General features: G+C 65.6%; 1 protein-coding gene across 2 annotated transcripts; it reads right to left on the reverse strand.

The window, feature by feature from the left end:
• Nucleotides 1-712: 712 nt before the first annotated feature.
• On the reverse strand, nt 713-18,909 carry ATG2A (autophagy related 2A). 2 transcript variants are annotated; one of them, XM_028515792.2, is made up of 41 exons: nt 18,636-18,909; nt 16,500-16,662; nt 16,224-16,376; nt 16,044-16,146; nt 15,491-15,626; nt 15,246-15,344; nt 14,851-14,947; nt 14,595-14,759; nt 14,353-14,493; nt 13,706-13,943; nt 13,479-13,623; nt 13,292-13,384; nt 12,731-12,889; nt 12,414-12,657; nt 12,078-12,174; nt 11,786-11,945; nt 10,759-10,901; nt 10,506-10,660; nt 10,248-10,405; nt 9,754-9,904; nt 9,455-9,654; nt 9,272-9,352; nt 9,036-9,142; nt 8,861-8,953; nt 7,874-7,944; nt 7,573-7,649; nt 6,912-7,076; nt 6,640-6,766; nt 6,336-6,556; nt 5,575-5,783; nt 5,203-5,338; nt 4,605-4,811; nt 4,268-4,369; nt 4,094-4,178; nt 3,859-4,006; nt 3,689-3,761; nt 3,411-3,493; nt 3,015-3,136; nt 2,708-2,862; nt 1,491-1,643; nt 713-1,400 (listed from the first exon to the last, which is right to left on the reverse strand). In XM_028515792.2, exons 1-41 carry the CDS (start codon nt 18,804-18,806, stop codon nt 1,164-1,166), a joined length of 5,823 nt encoding a protein of 1,940 aa, XP_028371593.1. In that variant the 5' UTR covers nt 18,807-18,909; the 3' UTR covers nt 713-1,163. The 2 variants fall into 2 exon arrangements, with proteins under 2 accessions (XP_028371593.1, XP_028371591.1); XM_028515790.2 differs by having other exon boundaries at nt 6,906-7,076; nt 18,636-18,908.
• Nucleotides 18,910-19,485: the final 576 nt, after the last annotated feature.

Raw genomic sequence — 19,485 nt, forward strand, 5'->3', positions numbered from 1 at the left:
GTGTGTGTGTGTGTGTGTGTGTGTTAGAGAAGGGAGTGCAAGACAATGGTCTCTCTCCAGATCCCATTTAAGTGTCTGTGCAAACGGCACCGACAGGACCCCTTCCAGCCAGTGCCCCTAGGCTGGGACTCAGGACAGAGCCTTCCGCTAGGGAGGGTGGGGGCAGCCTCCAGAGGGCCCACCCTCCCAGGGAGAGCCTGGACTGAGCCCCCAGGCCCTCAGAAGCTGGGCGGGGTTAGCAGGAAGGACCGGAGGCTCGGAGACCCAGGGCCCAGGGCCTCAGGTCACGTGGTCAGGTCCGAACCTCGGCGGGGACCCGTAACCCTGCGCTCCGCTGTGGTCCAGCATCCTCCCAGCGGTTCCCTCACACGCGGCCCCAGGCGAGGCTGGACCCTGGGCTCTGGCAGGGACAGAGCCAAGAAACATAGACTGAACCAGGCGGCCTCCAAGCCACATCAGAGGCGGGGCCAGGGTGGTGGCCCCCTGGGCAGGCGGTGAGGAGGAGACCAGGCCCACCGAGGGAAGGAGTGCAGGGCTGCGCAGGTGGCTGGGCTAGAGGCCGGGGAAGGGACCCTGTCCCATTGGGCGGGGGTGGGTGGGTGTGGCCAGCCCTGGTGGTGACCTGGGCGGGGCTGGGTGCAGAGCTGGGAATCTGGGTGCCAGCCAAGGTCGGGCTGAGGCTGGGCAGTGCAGGTAACACAGGATGAGGGGCTGGCGGTGGGCACAGTTTATTCCACTTCATGCAGACACCGATCCACACGCTCAGGAGCTTAAAAATAATGCACTGAACCACACGGTGCCTGCGCCCCCACCTCTCCCGGAGACACAGAAAGACACTTGGCTGAGTGGGGTCAGGGTCCGAGGGTCCACAAGCCTCCATCCTGGGACAGGGCAGTAGTGTGGGTCCAGGCGGCAGTGGGGGCAGCGTCCTTTCCCCGCCCCCCGAGAAAAAGTGCAGAGACAGGGCCGAGGCCCCGGGCAGGGAGGCCCCACTCTTGGCGGTTGGCAGCAGGGAGGCCGGGGGCAGGGGCCTTCACGGTCCGTCCTGAGGGCCCGGCCGCCAAGCCGTGGGCACAGCTCTCGCGAGGTGCGGGAGCTGAGGCGCCGGGCGGTTGGCTGGGCGCGGCGGTGGGCGGCGCCCTGGAGTCCTCAGCGCCGGGCGCTCAGTCCTGGGCCGCGTCCGCACGCCACTTGAGAGCGTGGTCCTTGTGCGCATCGGGGAGGATCTGGTTGCGCATCCCCCCGAGCAGGTTGGACGTGGCCTCCGTGGCCAGGATGAGGGGCTTCACCACCGTCGGGGGCAGCTGGCGGATCACGCCTCCCACAGCCCCCGTCAGCCCCTTCTGCTCGTGACCCCGAGATGCCACCTCGCAGATGGTCTGAGCTGTGTCCAGGATGCCCTGTGGAGGCGGGCGGTCAGCGCGGGGGGGTCTGGGCGGAGAGTGGGCGGGGGGGGGGGGGGGGGACAGGGACGGGCTGCGCCGCGTTACCTCCCGAACAGTGTCGTAGGCCTTGACCACACCCTCCCGCAAGTCGGCGGGCTGCTGGCCCTTGCGCTGCCTTCGCACGGAGCGCTTGTCCTGCAGGGAGCGGGAGATGGGTTCCGCCGGGGACAGGATGTCGTACACCGTCTCGGCAGTGGCCTGGGGGAGCACAGGAGACGCCGGATGAGGAGAGGCGGTCCAGGCAGACTTGATGGAACCCCTGGGCCCCCAGTCCAGGGAGCCCGCCACTGCCCCACCCACAAACCTGTGCTGGCTCAGGGGGTCTCGCCAAGGTTCCTGCTAGCAGGTCAGGGGGGCTTCAGGTGGACTGGCTGCCTCCTCAGGGGCTGCTCCTAATGCCCTCCAGACCCCAACCCCCTCCTGCTGACCCCAACACCCGCCGTCTGCAGTGCCCCACATGCAGCTTGCTGAGCCGGACCCACTGCCTGGCCTCGCCAGGTCCACAGGGCAGCCCCGCAGACCAGGGGTCCCTCTCACTCCCCCCACGGACCAGGGAGCCAGTCCATCACCGAGTCTGAGCTGCCTTCTGTTGGAGACTCCCGATCTTTGCACCCACGTCTCATCCTGCATCGCTCCTTCCCACCCAGACTCCTTGCCTGGCGGTGCTGCCCTCCAGGTGGGGGAGGCCTCCCGGGGGAGCCCCTCAGATGCTGGCTCGTCTCTCCAGCCTCCTCTCTGGAGACCTGCCCCTGCCCTCACAGGGCGGGGCTTGCACGGCCCAGAAAGCACCACGCTCCCCACGTGTCGCACGCTCACGCCCACCTGCCATGACTGCCTATAAGTGCCTGCCTGCCCTGTCCCAGCCTCACACTGTGGGTTCCCGAGCAACCTACAGCTGGCCCCAGGCAGGACCTGGGATCCGTCGGGCCAGTGAGGTGCAGGGCCTGAGCGAGCCAGGGCCAGTCTGGGCCTCACCCTCCTGTCTGTACACAGGGCCCCCCTCCCCGCCCCTTCAAGACTCGGCCGTGAGCAGAGACCCAGTGGGCTGTAGAGCCTGGGGGACACTCGTCCTCCTGCATGGGGGCCACAGGGGGCCTCGGGAGACGGGCTGTGGGTTGCCGGCCAGTCACGTGGCCTCTCGTCTCCGTGACTGTTCTTCATAAAACGTTGTGCACACTCAGACTGCCCGGTCAGGGGGGATTTGGGGACGGGATTGGACGCCGCGGCAGGCCCTCCCTGCCCTACAGAGCCAGCGCCCTCACCTGGATAGCCTGCACCAGCCGGTTGCTGAGTTCCAGGGCAGCCGAAGCTGTTGACGAGCCGAAGGAGGCGGCCCCCCGCTGCAGCCCCCGCATGAGGCGCCCGTCCTTCCTGTACTGCTCGATGGGCAGCCACAGCAGGTCCCGGAACCCTTGGACTGGGGTGGGGCGGCGGGCCCGTCAGAGGTGCGAAGGCTGCACCGCCCCCGCCACCCTCCTTGAGGACCTCCCCTACTCATTCCCAATGGCAGCTCCTAGGCTGCCCAAGGGCAGGGCAGTTTCAAGAGTTTCCCCAGAGCCAGACACTTACAGAGCTGGACCACTGAGTGCATGGGGCCCACTCCCCCCAGCAGGCCTGGCAGCTGGTTCTTGCGGATGTCCTGCAGCCACTCGTTGAGAGCGTAGCCCAGCACCTTGTCCACGCCCAGGAGTCTGGGAAGGGGAGGGGAGAGGGGGGCAGGGTGGGGCAGAGCCACGCACTGAGGGGTCACAGGGCGAGGCGGACCTGAGGCACCTCCACACTCCCCGTGGCCCCGCCCAGCCCTGTGCAGGGATGGGGAATAATTGCACCCATTTTACAGAGGAGAAATTGAGGCCCCAGAGTGTCGATGTCTTGGCCAAGGCCACACAACCAGTCAGGACCAGAGCGAAAGGAAGAGCAGGGCCCTGGGAGAAGCCGGGGCGCCGGGGGGCAGGGAGGGCTCACCCGTGCCGGCAGCAGAGCCGCTTCAGCTTCAGCTCGGAGCAGTTGAGCTGCGCCAGGCCGATGAGGAGGCCAGTGAACGTGCCCTGGGGAGGCGGAGCGGCTGGGTTTGTGTGGGGGGCTCAGCGGCCTGCCCAGCCCAGCGGACCCCTCCTCGGCAGCCAGTGACGCCTGGTGCCAGCCCTGGCCTCCTGCCCCCAAAAGCCAGGCTACCCCTGAGCAGAGTGGGCACCCCAGAAGGCCCAGGCTACTCAGCTGCCCCACCTGATGGCCCCACTTACCACCTGGTCCATGGTGACGTGCTTGCCGTGATAATCCAGCCAGATGGGCACCTCAGACGTGAATCGGAACTCCCTGGGGGGAAGAGAGCAGGTGGCTGAACCACTGACCTGGCCCCTCGGCCCACCCAGGGCTCCGCCCCGCCCACTCAGGGCCCCGCCCACCGCTGTACCTGAAGTAGATGGGCTGCTGCTCAGAGCCTTGCCCACCACCTGGGGCCTCCTGCACATCATCAAGGGCCTCCGCACCCTCAGGCGCCTCTACACCTTCAGGCGGCCCCTCCTGGGGGCCGCTGGGCTGGGCTCGGGTCTCGGGGTGAGCTACAGATTAGACAGACCAGGGATGGGCCCAGGGCCAGCTGGGAGGTGGAAGGCCAAGCCCCGCCCCTCCCCGGTCCAGCCCCTCACCCTCAGCGGAGGCCTCCGCCGGGACCATGGGGTTGATGCCCGCTGCCAGGCTGGTGAAGAAGTCCCTGAGGAAGAGCAGGGCGTCCTGGGGGGGAAAGGGTGGGCCACAGGTCAGGCTCAGGGCCTGGCAGCAGGGGGCCTCACCCTGGGCCCGCCTACACCCAGCCCGCTCACCTGGTCCACGTTGAGCCGCAGGGGCAACAGCGAGACCCGGAGACAACACTCGGGTGCACCCATGTTGGTGGAGGGGGCCACGTGCAATGCTTTGATGGTGAGCTGGGGACAGAGGGCGAGCACTGGACGATCGCTGGGCCGCAGGCCCTGGGTCCCTGCCCGCCGCGGCTCACCCGATCAGTCTGTGTCCACGCAAGCCACCCCCTCAGCTGGGTTGCCCGGAGACCCCCCATCCCCTGGGCTCGCGGACAACCCAAGTGAGCATGAGCGCATGCGCGCACGTGAGCAGATGTGGCCCCGCCCCCGTCCGGCTGGGTGCCGGGGCTGCCCGCAGTACCATGTTGGAGTGGGTGCGCCGCGGCATCCGCTCGCTGGTGTACATGTACAGGAACTTGTTGATCTTGGAGGAGGGGAGCCGGTCTCGGATTTCCAGCTCCTGCACGACGAACACCTGGCGGGACAGCGGGTGCTCCTCCAGCTCCTCGCCGGGGGCCGCGGGGCCTGCGGCTGGCTCGACCGGGTACACCTCATGCTGGAAGCTCACCTGGGGAGGCGGGGGATGCGGGCCTGAGCCAGGCAGGCAGGGCCCCTACCCTTCCAGCCACCCTTCCCGCATGTAGCCCCAACACGGAGCCACGCCTGGTCCCCTCATGTGGCCACCCCATGGGCATTGCAAACCCACACGGTCACGCTGGACTCCTGATCTCCTCCCCCAGATCCATCTGCCCCGTCACCCTACACACAAACCCTAGTTCAAGCCTCGCTCTCTAACTTATCACCAGGGACGTTGGTTCTGCATCCTCAGAACGTCTGTAAAACCCACTCCACAGAGTAAGTCCCCGAGGTGCGAAGCGCTGGCTGAGCGGAAGGGATGAGGTGACCAGCCGCCGTCCCCCACCCCAGCTGGCCCTTTGCACCCGAAGCCCCTCGCTCACCTTGCTGAGTTGGATCTCCATGAGGACTTGGTGCTGCCGCCCGCTGCCCCCCTGCGAGCGCCAGGAGTTCTGGGGCCGGTTGGGGCCAGAGCAGCGAGAAGGGGAGCCCCGGGGAGCCGCGAGGCCAACTCTTGCCCTGGGCAGGACAGGGGACAGGCTGACTCAGTGGAATACCCTTTTCTCACCCCTCCTCCCAGAGCGGGACTCTTGGCCTGCGGTGGGAGACCCTCTCCTGGAAGCTAGGTGGGATGAGGAAGGAGGAACTGAGGCCAGGGAGGCAAGGGTAGGCTCAAGGTCACCAGATGCTAAAGGTCAGGGTCGGACCCCAGCCCAGGCCCCATCGCCAGCTGCCACCTGCACTCCCTTCCTCACCTGTGGCCAGGGTGGGGGCCAAAGTCTCGGCCTCCGTACAGGTGCCAGACAAAGGAGACCTCGCGCAGCACCACGCGGGTGCTGGGCACCGGGAAGTGGGCGGGCGCCCGCAGCAGGTCCGTGCTGCCCAGCGGCCGGGAGAAGTGCCCGTCCTGCACGACGATGGGGCCTGGGTGCAGCTGCGTCACCACGGGCTCCCCGTCTCGGGGCTGTAGGGGAGGAGCCGAGTGAACTCGCGTGGCGCAGACGCCCTCCCCTGACCAGGCCATCCTCCACCCGGGTTCTTCCGGCCCTGAGCCTCCCTCCCAATTTCTGCAAAAGACGACACTGTCCGCACAGCCTGCGTCTGCACATTCTGCCCGGGATGGGGCCCAGTGCCTCTGCTCCTGCTAGCCTTGCCTCCCTGGGACCTGGGTCTTGCTTGCATGTGACATTCCCACTGGTACCTGGGGGCCAGGGGGTCAGCACCCTTGCCGTCCACACCCTCCCAACTAACCTCCTGCCCACGTCCTCCCTACTCTGGTGTGCCATCCCTCTGCCCAGGATGCCACGCCGTCTCTTCCTTCCCCTGGCAATCCACTAGCTCCCTCGAAGCCCAGAGTCAGGGCCGCCTCCCCAGGAAGACCGTCCCAGCCCCAGCTCCCACGGGAGAGTGACCACCTCCTGCCTCTCCCACAGCTCCCTCTCCGGAAGGGCTGGCCTGGGACTGAGCCACCCTCTCCCGCCGCTTCCCGCCCTCGCCCAGCCTGCCCGCCACACACCGGGATGCCTAGGCCAGGCGTGTCAAGGATGCAGAACTCGTCACTGTCCAGAGTGTCTCCATCCCCATCCCCATCCTCTTCCGTTTCATCTTCATTGGTCTCCGGGAAGGACCCCAAACTGCCAGCAGGGGCCCCCACAGGGGACGAGGGGGGCTGGGCTCCACTCCGTTCACCTGGGAACAGGTAGACTGACACGGGCGAGGCCTGAGGGAGGGGGCCACCTGTAGGAGAGAGAGCTGGTTGGGGGAGCCTGACGTGGGTGCTGGCTGCGCCCGCCGGCTCCAGAGGCCCCCCCCCGGCCCACCTGAATGCTGGGCCAGCTCCCTCAGGTTGCGCTCGGTGTCCAGGAGAGCATCCGCCAGGTCCCTCTGGTTGATGAGGGCCGTCTCCACTGGGGGGCAGGAGGACAGGGAGGCGGGGCTCTCGGAGAGCTGGGCCAGGCAGGGGAGGAGCCATGAATGAGTGCCAGGGGGCGGGGCCCCAGGGGTGCCCCGTGGCCAGGCCCCTGGGGGACCAGGGCAGGGGAGGGGGCCAGGGAGAGCTCTGGGAGCCTGTGTGGCCGGGTCTCACCTGTACCTTCTGGCCGGCGATCTCGGTGGGGCTGGGGGGCCGGGCTGGGGGGTGCAGGTCGCCCGAGTTCATCACGTACTGCAGCAGGTTGAGCAGCAGGGCGCAGGAGTCGGCGCAGCTGTGCATGTGCACCACGCTGTTGGAGCAGCGCAGCTCGAACAGCGGCTGGCTCTGTGGGGGCGGGGCGCCGTCAGCCTGGGCTCTGTCCTCTCCCACCAGAGACAGGACAGGTTGGGTCTTCCCTGGGGTAGGTGAGCACCCTGAGCCCAGGGGGTGGAAGGGGCTTGGCCCAGGCTGCCCAAGGAAGCGGAGCGCCACCCCCTGAGTGAAGGGTTTTGTTAAACCCGACTCCTTGGCCCCTGACCCCAGCCAACCGGGCAAGGCCTCCATTTTACAGATGAGGAGACTGCCCCGCTGCAGAGGCCTGGCTATAGCTCCCCTCCAGTGGCGGGCCTCCCCCTGGGGGACACCCACGGTGGGCCTGGCCCTTCCCAACAGAGCCAACAACCACAGCCCAGCGAGGGAAGGACACACAGCGACCATGACCTGCACGCAGGCCCAGGGAGCAGAAGCAGAGAGACGGTGTGTGGCGGAAGGGGGCCCTCTGCAGGCACCTTGGCCCGGCACCGCTCCAGCCCCGGGGGCTCTGGGAACCAGATGCACTCACCAGTTTGCCCCCCGTGCTCCCCTTCCAGGTTTTGATCACGAGCTCCAGGAGGTCAACATCCAAGACACAGACGTAATCTGAAGCAGAGGACAAGAGACGTTCCTATTGCCTCCTCGTGCCCAGCCCGACGCGCCACCAGGGGGAGAATCGGGGTTTGTCTGGGTGCAGCCCTCGCATGCGTGTGCATGTGGGTGTGTGCGGAGAACCGGCCACTGGGGGAGGGAGGACACGGGCTACTCTGTGTGTGGCCGGGGCCCACAGTCCCTCAGAAGGGAGGGAGCCCAGCCCAGGCCCTGCCCACCTCGCCGCAGGTCCAGGGTCTCCACCTCACACTTGTCGGACAGGTACAAGGCTGAGTCATCGAGGATGAACCTGGTGGGGAACAGGGCTGAGAAGGGCCCGGAGCCCCTGCAGGCGGCAGCTCCACGGGAGCCGGCCAGGGCGGGCGCCCAGAGCAGGTCCCGGGCCCACGGGACCCTGGTGTGTGCACTGCGGGAGGGCGGGTCCCTGGTCTCCCGTGTTGTGGGCCCCAGTCCATCTGTTCCCCCGAGAGCTTCCAGCTCCTCCACCACGTCTGGGCCCAGGGAAGGGAGGGCCCTGCCTTCCCCTCCTGCGTTCACTGTTCCTTTGAAGTGAGCCCTTTTTTTAATGGCAGCATAACACAAGTCCCTTCAAAATATTCTAAAACGTACCAATAAAAGGGACACGATCCCTAACCCCAACCCCAACCCCAACCCCAACTTCCGCTATACGTCTCCTCGCAGCCTCTTTCACGAAGCTGCAGAGAGAGGCTCGTGAACACCTGCTCACACGCCTTTGCGTTAAACCTTTGCAGTTTCTCGCCGTACTTTTTTCAGTAAACGCTACTATGGCATTTCCCCGTAGTTTTCGATGTTGTTCTCTGTCTTGACTCAAATGCCGGGTGAGCCACGTTTACCGACTCCGGCTGGGATCTGGGGGCATTGGGGCTGTGCGTCCTGGCTGTTTGGAGCCGTGCCGTGGAGGCACCGCATTCCAGCTGCTCTGTCCTTCTACCCCCGCGCAGCGACCAGAGGCAGGCTGGGCCCAGGGGAAACGACCGGGACAGGGAGCCTGAACGCCTCAACGGCTCCGATCCCCGGCCCAACTGCCCTCTAAGAGGGTGGGTCCCATGCTCCGGGAGCATCGTGACTGGAGTGTACGGACGGGCTCCGAGAGTGGCCTGAGGACACAGAGCAGGCGGACTGCACAGGAGTGGGCAGGGGCAGTGGCAGACGCAGCTCAGCTCGGGAGGGCGGGGCCTGCCTACCTGAGCAGGAAGGTGGAGGTGTCCATGATGATGTTACTGGAGAGGGTGAAGGTCTCGGCGGTGATGAGGACACGCACGGGGAGGTAAAGGGGCCTGGGGGCGACAGTGAAGCTGGGGCAGGCTCCTCACACCCACTCGAGAGCCTGCCCCTGCCCCCGGCCCCCAGCCTGGGTACCTGTAGTCCACAGCGCAGGAGAACAGGTGCGTGTGCAGGACGGTAATGACCGTCGGGGGCAGGTAGCCCAGCACTGGGTCATCCAGCACATCTAGGAACTCCAACAACTTTGGGGACCAGGGGAGAGAGGTGGTGAGGACAGGGTGGCCTCTTCCCCCTTCCGGCCCCCCACCCCAACCCTGACACCAGCCTCCTCCTGGCCCCGAGACCTGTCCACCCACGCCACCCTCCCTCACCTGGGAGTGCCAGCTCTGTTCTGGTAGGGTCACGTAGTGGCGCAGGGTGGCTCTGTGCAGCCTCAGTGTCACCAGGAACTCCTGGGGGCGGGACACAGTCAGCGAGGGCGAGCCCAGCCCTCCACGCACCAGGCGGGCAGTCGCCCCGGCCGAGTGGGCGGGCAGAAGCAGACACAGCCGTACCTTGACGTTCTTGTGAGGGTCCAGGTGGATGCGCACTGCGGTGGACAGCATGTGGGGGCCCTGGCCCTGGCTCTTTCGGCCTGAGGCTCCCCGCTCGGTCACCCCTTTCTCCGATGGGTAGATGGTTGGGACCAGCTGGGCCGGAGGAGCAAAGGTGGGCAGCTCCAGGCGACTGGGCAGCAGGTAGTCCTCCACGGCCGCTGCAGAAGCATCCGGTGAGCCCCCCGCCAAGCCAGCTGACCCCCACCCCTGTCCTCGGACACCAGAGACCCCTGACAACTGGCCCACAGCCCTCACACCTCGGTGGTAGAGCGTTGCCTTCTCGGCCTCCAGGCAGAAGTAGCCGAGCCCCGGCTGGCCCCGGTACTGCGAGACGTTGAAGATGGTGCCTTGCTCCACGTCCAGCACCAGCTCCCCGTGCACAGCCTCCAGCGGCCTCCCGTCCTCGTCCTGCAGACAGAGCGCATGGCTCGGCCTCACCGGCTGCACGGAGCAGTGCCCAGGCCCTCAGGGGCAGGGGGCCTGCCCAACCTGCCTCCCAGCACCACACGGTGCCCACCTGGGCCCTTTGCATGGTGCCTTACACACAGCAGGCGCTGCTAAGTGCCCGACAGGTCTCAAGAGGATGGGGGGGGGTCCGATGCATGCTGCTGGCTGGACAGGCCCTGCTCAGCCCCCCACTGCCTGGGGCCCACTTCCCACACTCCCAGCCCGGCACTGCTCGCTCTGGTCTCAGTCCCCCGTCAGCGGGGGCTCTGCGGTCGGGGGCGCAGCGCTCTGGGGCTGCCCTCACCTTGGTCTCACAGAGGGCCGTGACCCGGCCCTTCAGCACGGTCACCAGTGTAGTCAAGGTGCTCTGGGAGTGAGGACTCGGGGCCTCGGGGGCGGCCTGGGGGGCGCCAGATGCCCTCACCGAGAAGAAGTGGGCATCCTCGTCGTCCGAGTCCGAGTCTGGGGCGAGATCAAGAGGCCAGTGGGAAGGAGGCCCCGAAGGGCCGCCCAGCCCTGCCCAGCTCTGGGGGCCCCAGGCCCCGCCGGGCGTCCCTCCTACCCAGCTTGAAGGCCGACTTGCACATCTTGAAGTTGTCGTGCCAGAGGCCCGAGGGGCCCAAGGAGCCCGAGGGGCCGGGAGCGTGGGCGGCGCGGGAAGAGGCGGGGGCTGGCAGCAGGTCCGCAGGCTCCCACATGAGCAGGTCATTGTTGATCCTGAGACAGGCGGGTGCAGGGCGGCCGTGAGGGATGCCCGGTGGGACACCCGGCGTGGCCCCAGCCACGGCCCCCACCCGGCCGGTCCGCATCCTCACCTGTTGTAGAGGCTCTCGTAGACTTCCTTGCTGGGCAGGAAGACGTGGGCGCTGGGCAGGACCACTTCCAGGCTGCAGCGCGACAGCCTCAGGGCCCGGCTCTGGAAGCTCCTCATCTCCTCGGGGTCTCCCGGAATCACCATCTACGTGGGGGAGCGGGGAAGGCGTCTGAGAGGAGGCGGGGCCTGCCGCCGGCTCAGCAAGCAGACCCAGACCCCAGACCTGCTTCCTAACCTCCTAGCATTCGTTCGTTCTTTTTTTTTTTCCCAAGAGTTATTTATTTCTAGACAGAGGGGAAGGGAGGGAGAAAGAGAGGGAGAGAAACATCAGTGTGTGGTTGCCTCTCACATGGCCCCCTACTGGGGACCTGGCCTGCAACTCAGGCACGTGCCCTGACTGGGAATCGAACCAGTGACCCTTTGGTTCACAGGCCGGGGCTCCATCCACTGAGCCCCACTAGCCAGGGCCATTTGTTCACTCTTACTCACTCATTCGCAGGAGCCCTCCCCTGCTGGGACGGCAGCCTGCTCCGAGGGCCTCACACGGTAATTCCTTTATCCTCAGGGCAGGCCTGAGAGGGGTCCTCGTGCCCACTTTTCAGGAGAGGAAACTCATTGGCATGTAACTCCCCAAGAGGTCAGGCCCCAGGCTGAGACGACACGGCCGCTGGGCAGCAGAGCCCGGGCTGCAGTCCAGACTTCCTGGACCCGGGGGCCAGGCCCTCAGCCGCCTCTCACTCACCCCCATCGCCTTCAGAAGAGAGGGTCCCAAGGCCTAAACACTCAGTGCCAACCAGTGCCAACCGATGGGACAGGGCCCTGATCTCCCCCCAGGGCCGGCCCTCACCAGCGCCCTCACTCCCGGGCCCCGTGGGCTGGGTTGCTTTCGACTCCCCTTTGAATGAGATGACAACAGAGATGAAAGTTTTGCTGGTGCTGGGTCGCATCCCCTGGGGCCCCGGGTCACCCTTCCCCCGGTCCCCAGCCGCCAGGTGGCTCCCACGAGACCCGGGGCCCCCAGGCCTCACCTCCTCAGTCTCGTACATCGTCCTCTTGGAAGAGAAGGGCGAGGGCTCGGGCTCCCGCAGCTCGCACGGGCTCTCGACAGACAGGTCCAGCTCCTGCCCCTTCTCCGGGCCCACTTCCCACTGTGTGCCGCCGGTCTGGGGGTTCAGGGTCACCACTACCCTGCCGGGGCACAGGCCTGTCACTGGCAGGCCCCGCCCCCCACGCCCCAGCCCCTGGTTCCAGGTGGCTTCGCGCCGCCCTCAGGGGCGAAGCCCCCCTCTGCCGTCTGCCCCTGCCAGAGCCCCCGCTTACTGGGGCAGGAAGTATTTTCGACCAGGGCTCTTGGGGTCCAGGGCTTTGGAGACTCGCAGGCAGGGCACAGGTGGCTTCTCCCCATCTTCATAGGTTCCTGGAGGAGAGGGGGAAGAACGGGGGACGGTCATCGCTGCCGGTCCCCATTTCTCCCCCAGTGCCACACGGAGTCCGTGGTGGCTAACCCTCCCTGTTTGCAGACCTGCGCGTTCTCTCATGCGGCAGCCCAAGGACCAAGGGCCCGTCCTGCCTACTCCCCCGTGACCCCGCCGTCTCTGCTGGAGGCCAGGCCAGAGCCCCTGCCCCAGGTGCTGTCTGCTTCCCAAGGGCTCTCACCGTGCAGGTCAGAGCAGGTAAGTTCCAGGCGGGTAGGGGTTGGGGGGCCAGGCCCGCTGCTCAACTCTGTCCGGAAATGGGGCTCACTGAGCTCCAGCCGCAGCTGCTCCGCCCGAACAGCCTGGCCTGCCCAGGGATCCCTCTCCGGCCGCAGGTCGGCGATGGGGAAGCGCAGCTGCAGCGTGGCCCGGGGCGCCGAGAGCCGCACCACTGTCTGCTGCTCGGCAGCTGGCGGGGACTCTGTCTGCGAGAGGGTGCAGGGGTCACAGCTGCCGCCGGGGCCGTGCCCCACTCCCAGCCCTGGCGGGGCATCTTACCAGCAGGCCGGCGGGTGGCTCGGGAGGGGCGAAGGAGGCCAGGTGCAACAGGGCTGCGAGCCGGTCCAGGGCCCCCAGCTCCACGTCTGCCTGGAAGCCGGCCAGGTCCAGGGCCAGCTCTGAGCGGCAATGGCAGGTGGCTGTGCGCCGGGATCGGCTCTGAGGTTGAGGGTGTTCGGGTCAGCAAGGGCTGTGGGGCGGGTGAGGGCAGGGCGGGGAGGGGTCCCCTTGAGCAAAAACAGAGAGGCCTCCCGGGTGGTGGTGAAAAGGGCTTGGGCAGGGGACTCGGGAGGGGACCAGGAGACCGTCACCACCCTGCCGGAGGCAGATGACCACGCTTGTTTAATAAAAGCCATCTAAGCATCACCACTCCCAGCCCTGGAGGTTAGAGGGGGCCCACCAAGATGAGCCGGGGAGGGGCACCCAGGTTCAAATGTACTCAGGGGTCCTCGGGTGGGGCGGTGTGCTGCTTGGAGCAGGCCAGGGGGGTGACAGAGGAGGCTGGGACTGGGGGTGTGGTGTCAGTGCGCCACGGGAAGAGTGTAGGGCCGGGTGGGTCACCTTGGGCATGCGGCGCAGCGTCTGCGTGTGGCGCAGGTGGGCGCAGGGCTGAGCCGAAGCCTGGGAGCCCTGGCTGCTGGGGAAGCTCAGGATCTGGGTTGGGACGTGAGAGGGGAGAAGATCAGGCCAAGCCGTCGAGCCCACCCCAACCCCCAGGCCCAGGCCGCACGCGCTCGCTGGCCCTCACCTCCATGTACTCAGGAGTGGAAGTGCCCCTGGGCCACAGACACTCCAGCACTTCGAGCTGCCCGAAGTGCACTTCCGTGCTGGTGGTCCGGCGGCCCCGGCCGGTCTGCAGCTCCCAGGACAGCTGCACGGCTGCGCCCGTTAGCCTGCAGGGGAGAAGCTGGGCATCAGACGGGGGACTGCGGGGCTCAGGGAGTCTCTGCTCAGGCCCCTGCCTCGGGCTTGTACCGAACGTGGCTACAGGGACAGGCCCTCTGGAAGCGCAGTCGGAGGTGGTGGAAGTCACGGGAGCCGAGGGGCCCATCCTTGGCAGCATCGAACTCGGCAAAAAAGTGGGCGGTGAGGTCAGGCGGTCCGGAAGACGGGGCAGATGTCTCAAGCAAGGTCAGGGTCATGCCCCCCAAGGTCATCTTCAGTAGCGAGTCAGGGCGCATGGTGTCCGGATGGGGCGTGAGGGCCGTCTTGCCTGAGGGGACAGAGGCTTCACCAGGGGCTCCCCAGAGTTTGAGGGCAGCCCTGCCCAGCCGGACTGTGGCTCTGGGAGGAGGCTTGGCCAGGCACTGAGTCCAGGCTCAGGTCTGGACTGGAGGCGACAGAACACTCAAACCAGTCCCTTACACATACAAGCTCTCGGTACACGGCTAACAAACACGCAGCCCGCAGGTCATGCCTCATTACGCCACTTACTGGGAGGGCACAGCGCGCCTTGGAGAGCGGAAGTGCTCATCCAAGTTCACTGACTCTGGAACCCAGGCTTCGTCCATCGTATCACCAGCCTCCCCCGGAAACCAAGTCACCCACGGTGGGCCTCCCGCATACACGGGACATCGCAGCACCACGGCCTCTGCCCTTCTTTCTGCCTCTGGAGCACTCACCTGTTGGGTGGCTCTGGGCAGGGAGCTGGCGTGGGGTCACGTCACTGTGCACAGAGGAGCCCAGGTCTACGTCGGAGAGGGAGAGCTCAGAGAGGACGGAGGCCACGCTGCTCGTGAGGCCCGCCATGGAGAAGAAGAGGTCTGTGGGCCAGGTGAGGGCGTCAGGGGCCGTGGGCTCAGCCGCCCACCTCCTGCGCCCACACTGGCCACCACGCCAGCTGCCGGCCCGGCCCCACACCCACCGGTGCTGTCCAGGTTGACAAGGGGGTTGGTGAGGGAGTCTGGACCAAGGGGCTCGGTCACAGCCCCCGCCTGCAGCTGCTGGTTCAGGTCCTGCTCGATGAGCCACAGGTCTTCAGCTCCCAGCGGGCGGCTCTTGTTCAGCTTGTCGTCCAGGGCCTTGGGGTCTACAGGGGAGGACACTTCCTTGCATCAGTCCCACCCGGCTGGCCCCTCTCCAGCCGCTGTCCCGCCCCCTGAACGGCCCGGAGGCCTCACCTGCGAGGCTCATGGCGCCGAGCAGTTCCTGAAGCTGCTGGAGCTGCTGTGGGGTTAGGAGCAGGTGCAGGGAGCCCAGCTGTCCGGCCACCTCCAGCTGAGGGCAGAGGGGGCAACCAGGGAGCCTATACTTGCCATCCGGGCCCCCCCGAGAGCCCCTACCCACCTGCCCTCACCCTGCGGAGGAAGGATGCCAGTTGCCAGGCTAAGCTTTCCCACCAACTAGCTGAGTGACCCTGGCCATGACCTGACCTCCCTGAACTTCAGTTTCTCCAGTTGCCAAGAAGGCAGCAACTTCCCCCACTCAATGTCCCACTTTGCCCTGAGAAGATGAGCCTGGCTGAGGATTCTGAGGTAGAGCCCGCCCCCTCCTCCCCACGGGCCCAGGGACTCACCTTGGGGCCTGGGAAGGCCTCATTCTGCTTCAGCTTCACCGTCAGCTCCATGTACCCTGAGCAAGTGCCGATCTGCAAGGGGGGCTCTGGGGCATCTTTCTGGGAGGCGAGAGGGTGTAAGGGGGGAGGGGTCAAGAGGGTGACATCAGAGCTGGTCAGAAGGGAGAGAGGGGCAGAGGGGCCCAGGGCCCAGGAGGGCAGGGATCAGAAGGAGAAGGAGAGCGTGGGGATCGGGGTTGGCCCACCTGTGGGGGAAGCTCCTCGAAGTGCAGGCGGACCCCCGCCAGCTGCAGCAGCTTGTGCAGGAAAGCAGGAGGCTGGTGCACGTCCACCGGGGGGGCCTGGCTCGGGTCCCGCATGGCCTCGTCACAGTACTCCAGTCTGGGGAGTGTGGGGTCAGCCTCTGTCCCGGCCAACCCAGGAATAGAGCCCCGCTCCCCGCACAGTATTCTGTTCTAGGGGTCTGCGGTCACGGGGCTGCCCGTGGTAGCCAGACCGTTCTGACCCTCACGTTCAGTTCTCGCTCCGTGAACCCTCTGCATGTAACCTGATGCTTGTGGGTCCCTTCGCCACTCCGAGCCTGCACCACCTGGCCCTGGGACACCACTCGAAGCTTACAACACAGCCACCCCCCCCCCCCCGCCTCCTTGCTGTAGCCACTGCCCAGGCCCATGCAGACATGCTCTGTCATTTCCAGGAAGGACCCTAGGCTGGGGGTGGGGTCAGGGTCAGGGCCAGTTGTAGCCCTTCACACCCCCCTCTCCCTCACGCCAGCCCACCCACCAGGCCTGCACCTACCTCTGCACATGGACTTCCACCGCCACGCCACGCTCCCCATCGCCCAGGGAGTGCTCCACCCTCACGACAGTGTCCAGGAAGGTCACCCTGATCCTTCGCAGCACTGAGGAGTGAGGAGGGGGTCTCAGGTTAGGTAGAGCTGTAAAGGACGGGCAGAATTTCCCCTTTGGGCCTGCTTACCAGTCTCAATGGTCTGGGCGAACATCTCCAGGCCCTCCAGGGGCTGCGGTGGCTCAGAGGGCTCAGGCAGCCCATCCCGCAGGCACTCCTGAGCCAGCTGCAGGCTCGTGGTCATGCACGAGGCCCAGCTCTGCGAGTCAGCAGGCCCCGGTCCTGCGGGCAGGAAGAGGGTCTCAGGGCAGGCTGGCTCAGCCAGCTCCTGAGCGCCCGGGCCCACTCCCAGTACTTGCTCTCCCACCCCCACCCCACCCCAGCCTTAGCCTGCCCTCGGCCTACCCGTGCTCTGACGGGGCTGCAGGGTGAGCTGGAGGCCTGACACTCGAACGGTGCAGTGGTCAGTGAGCAGCGCGGCCCAGGGCACGGCCACCTCGATGGAGCCCACAAAGCCTTCCACCAGCTCCAACGGCGACTCCATGGACTCCAGCACCTCGTTCACAGACTGAGAGCAGACAGGGGACAGACCTGGCTCAGGAACACCCCACGCCGCCTGTCTCCCCGGCCGCTGCATCCTTTGTCTGCTCTGCTTTGGAGAGCGCCCTTGCTCTCCCAGATCCTCTGCGACGCGACCTGTGAGGTCCCACCTCTGCTCACGTGGACCCCTGCTCTCGGCGGGTCCTAGCACTGTGTCACGCAAACATGCCCAATCTTTCAAACCAGAGGAAGGGAGAGCTGAAGGGGGAAGCGGAGGGACCGGGTGGAGGACAGAAGGTGCAGTGTTCCGGGCTGCGCACCAGCACATTCAAAGGCCCGGCAGAGAGCGCAGCAGCACCGCACCTGCGCTCTGGGCAGGCAGAGTTTGCGGCGAGCGTCCAGGGGAGGCCGGCAGGGGACGCCCCTGGACTCCAAACACTTGGTGTAGCTGTACATCTCTCTGAGGCACAGGCTGAGCACCCCTCCCCCACTACAGATAGGGGACTGGTACCCCCACCAGCCCGGGAGCTCCTGGAGAGTAGAAGCCCGCCTGTTTTCCTTATTGAAACCTGGAGAGGGGCTCAATAAGTACTTGTTGGATCCCATGAGTTAAAAAACCAGAAGGCCCAGAGAGATCAAGTCCAGATTCCTCATGTAAGATTCACAGATGGGGAAACTGAGGCCTAGAGAGGAGTATAACCTAGTCACCCAATGTACTGGACCAACGTCACTCTCCTCATCCTATCTCAGGGTCCCCAGGCACTAGGCTTCCTCTGGGGTCTTCAAGGTGGAGGCTGCAGGCAGAGCAGCCGGGAGGAGCGGCTATTGGAAAAACACCCGCATTCCACGAGAGCACAGCTAGCTAGGAGCCAATTCAGCCCCAACAGGAGGGCAGGGCTGGGTGCGGCAGGAGTGCTTCTTGGCACTGAAGTAGGAAGGGGCAGCTCAGAGGTCTGAGAAGGCTTCCCGCACTGGGACTCACAGGCAAGAGGCTACGGGGAGGTGCCCCCAACTCTGGGCTCAGGGGACTTCCCGCACCCCACATGTGCTCAGGAAGCCCTGTCCCTGAAGCCCAACTCTTCCTGCCCTGGTTGTGCTGAGGCCAGACATGCTGCCTGCCCTCCTGCCCTTCGAGGGCAAGCCCTGAGCTGGTGCCTCTAATTGGGGGTTCCTTTGCAACTTTCCAGGTCAGCTGAGCTGTGAGTCACGACCCCTCACTGCCCCCAGACTCATATCTGACCCTGACCTTATTTCTCTCTGCCTGCTCAGTGTCTATCCCAGCCTCCTTCCTGCCTGGGGCCAGACCTCTCCGACCTTCCTTGTGGGCTTCCCTCCAGGTGGGGATGCTAATTCCCAATCCCCTCCCCAAACAGCCACTTGGTCCCTCCCACTCTCCCAAAAGCAGGAAGTAGGCAGAAGAAGCAGCAGCAGTCACACGAGGTGTTGATCAACACGGGTGCTGACGCGGTTGTTGACATCCACATCCGGAGGCGAACCCCACCCACTGGGCCCAGGGCTGTAGGGTCAGGAGGTCAGGGGACCTTTCCCACAGGTGTCCTCAGCAGGGCTCCGGGCCCTACCAGTCTCCCCTGACCAGCGGCATGGCCCCAAGTCTATCTGCCCTGGCCTGGTGCTACGGCAACCCCCTAGTTCCTCGGCTGCGCTTCCTCCTCACCCCCTCCTTAGTCCCTCCACCACTCTCCTCAGAATCAAGGCCCCAAACTCAATGTGTTTATTATGGCATTCTCCAGACAAGTGACATCCCTCTCCCCAGCCTCAGTTTCTCCTCCTGTGAAGTGGCCACAAGGAGCCCCTTCCCGCCCAGGCTCTCGCTCTGGAGGCGATCAGCAGGGTCCTTCTGACGCCTGAAAAGGGCCGGATTTCCATGGCCTTAACACGCCTGGTACCTGGTCCCTCGGCCCGACCCTTTCTCCGGGAGCCTCAGGTCGCGGGGGCCCTGTGCCCCCCACCCTCTTGCCGGGCTCGGGCCTGGCTCCTCACCCAGATCTCCAGGTGGATATCCCGCAGGGCAACGCTGCCCTTGTACAAATCGAGGCTGAGCTGGTCTAGGCTGAGGTGCTCCTGGAAAAAGTGACCCAAGTAGTGGTGCAGCAAGTAACGGCAGACCCGCTCTTTCACACAGTTCGACCATGGCCACAGCCATCGTGACATCTCGGAGACCGCCGGGCCCGGGCCGCCTCCGCTCGCCGCCCGCCGGCGATCCTTGTCCGGCTACGCTGTTCACTAGAGCCTCGGGTTCGCCCCGCCGCTTCTCTCAGCGCCAGGCCGCGCCCCCGGGCGCTTAGCCACGCCCCCCACGCTCACTGCCATTGGCCATTGTAAAGGGCGAGGCCTACTGATTGGCCGAGGGGGGTGGAGCCTTCAGGCGCCAAAAAGAGACTGGGTTCTCTGCGTGATATACTGCTCCAAATCTTGATTTACGCTTGCGTATAAATTCTTTGTGGGAGGACCTTTAACCTTCCTCCTACAAGCTCTGGGAAGGCTGTTGCTTGAGGTGCTAGTCCCCGCGAAGGAATGCGCATGTGCAGACTCGTCCAATTACTTTAAGTAGTTGGGGACGATTTAAAGGGACAGTGTCTCATAAAACTTCGCAGAAAGCTTCCCAGAGAGATAAAGTAGGTAGGAGAGCCCCTGCACGCATCTGCAGACGCCAATAAATAAACATTTGCAGCTTACAAAGTGCTTTAGCACCCTTTATCTGTTTCAACTCTAATAACAACCATGTAAAGTAGAGGTTACAGTCACCATTTTACAAATAAGAAAACGGCTTTGTAAAGGTTGCTGTGAGTGCATTACCGAGGTCCTTCTCCACTTCTCTTCTGGAAAGCTT

Source organism: Phyllostomus discolor, chromosome 6 (assembly GCF_004126475.2).
Source record: "Phyllostomus discolor isolate MPI-MPIP mPhyDis1 chromosome 6, mPhyDis1.pri.v3, whole genome shotgun sequence".
Classification (NCBI taxonomy): domain Eukaryota; kingdom Metazoa; phylum Chordata; class Mammalia; order Chiroptera; family Phyllostomidae; genus Phyllostomus; species Phyllostomus discolor.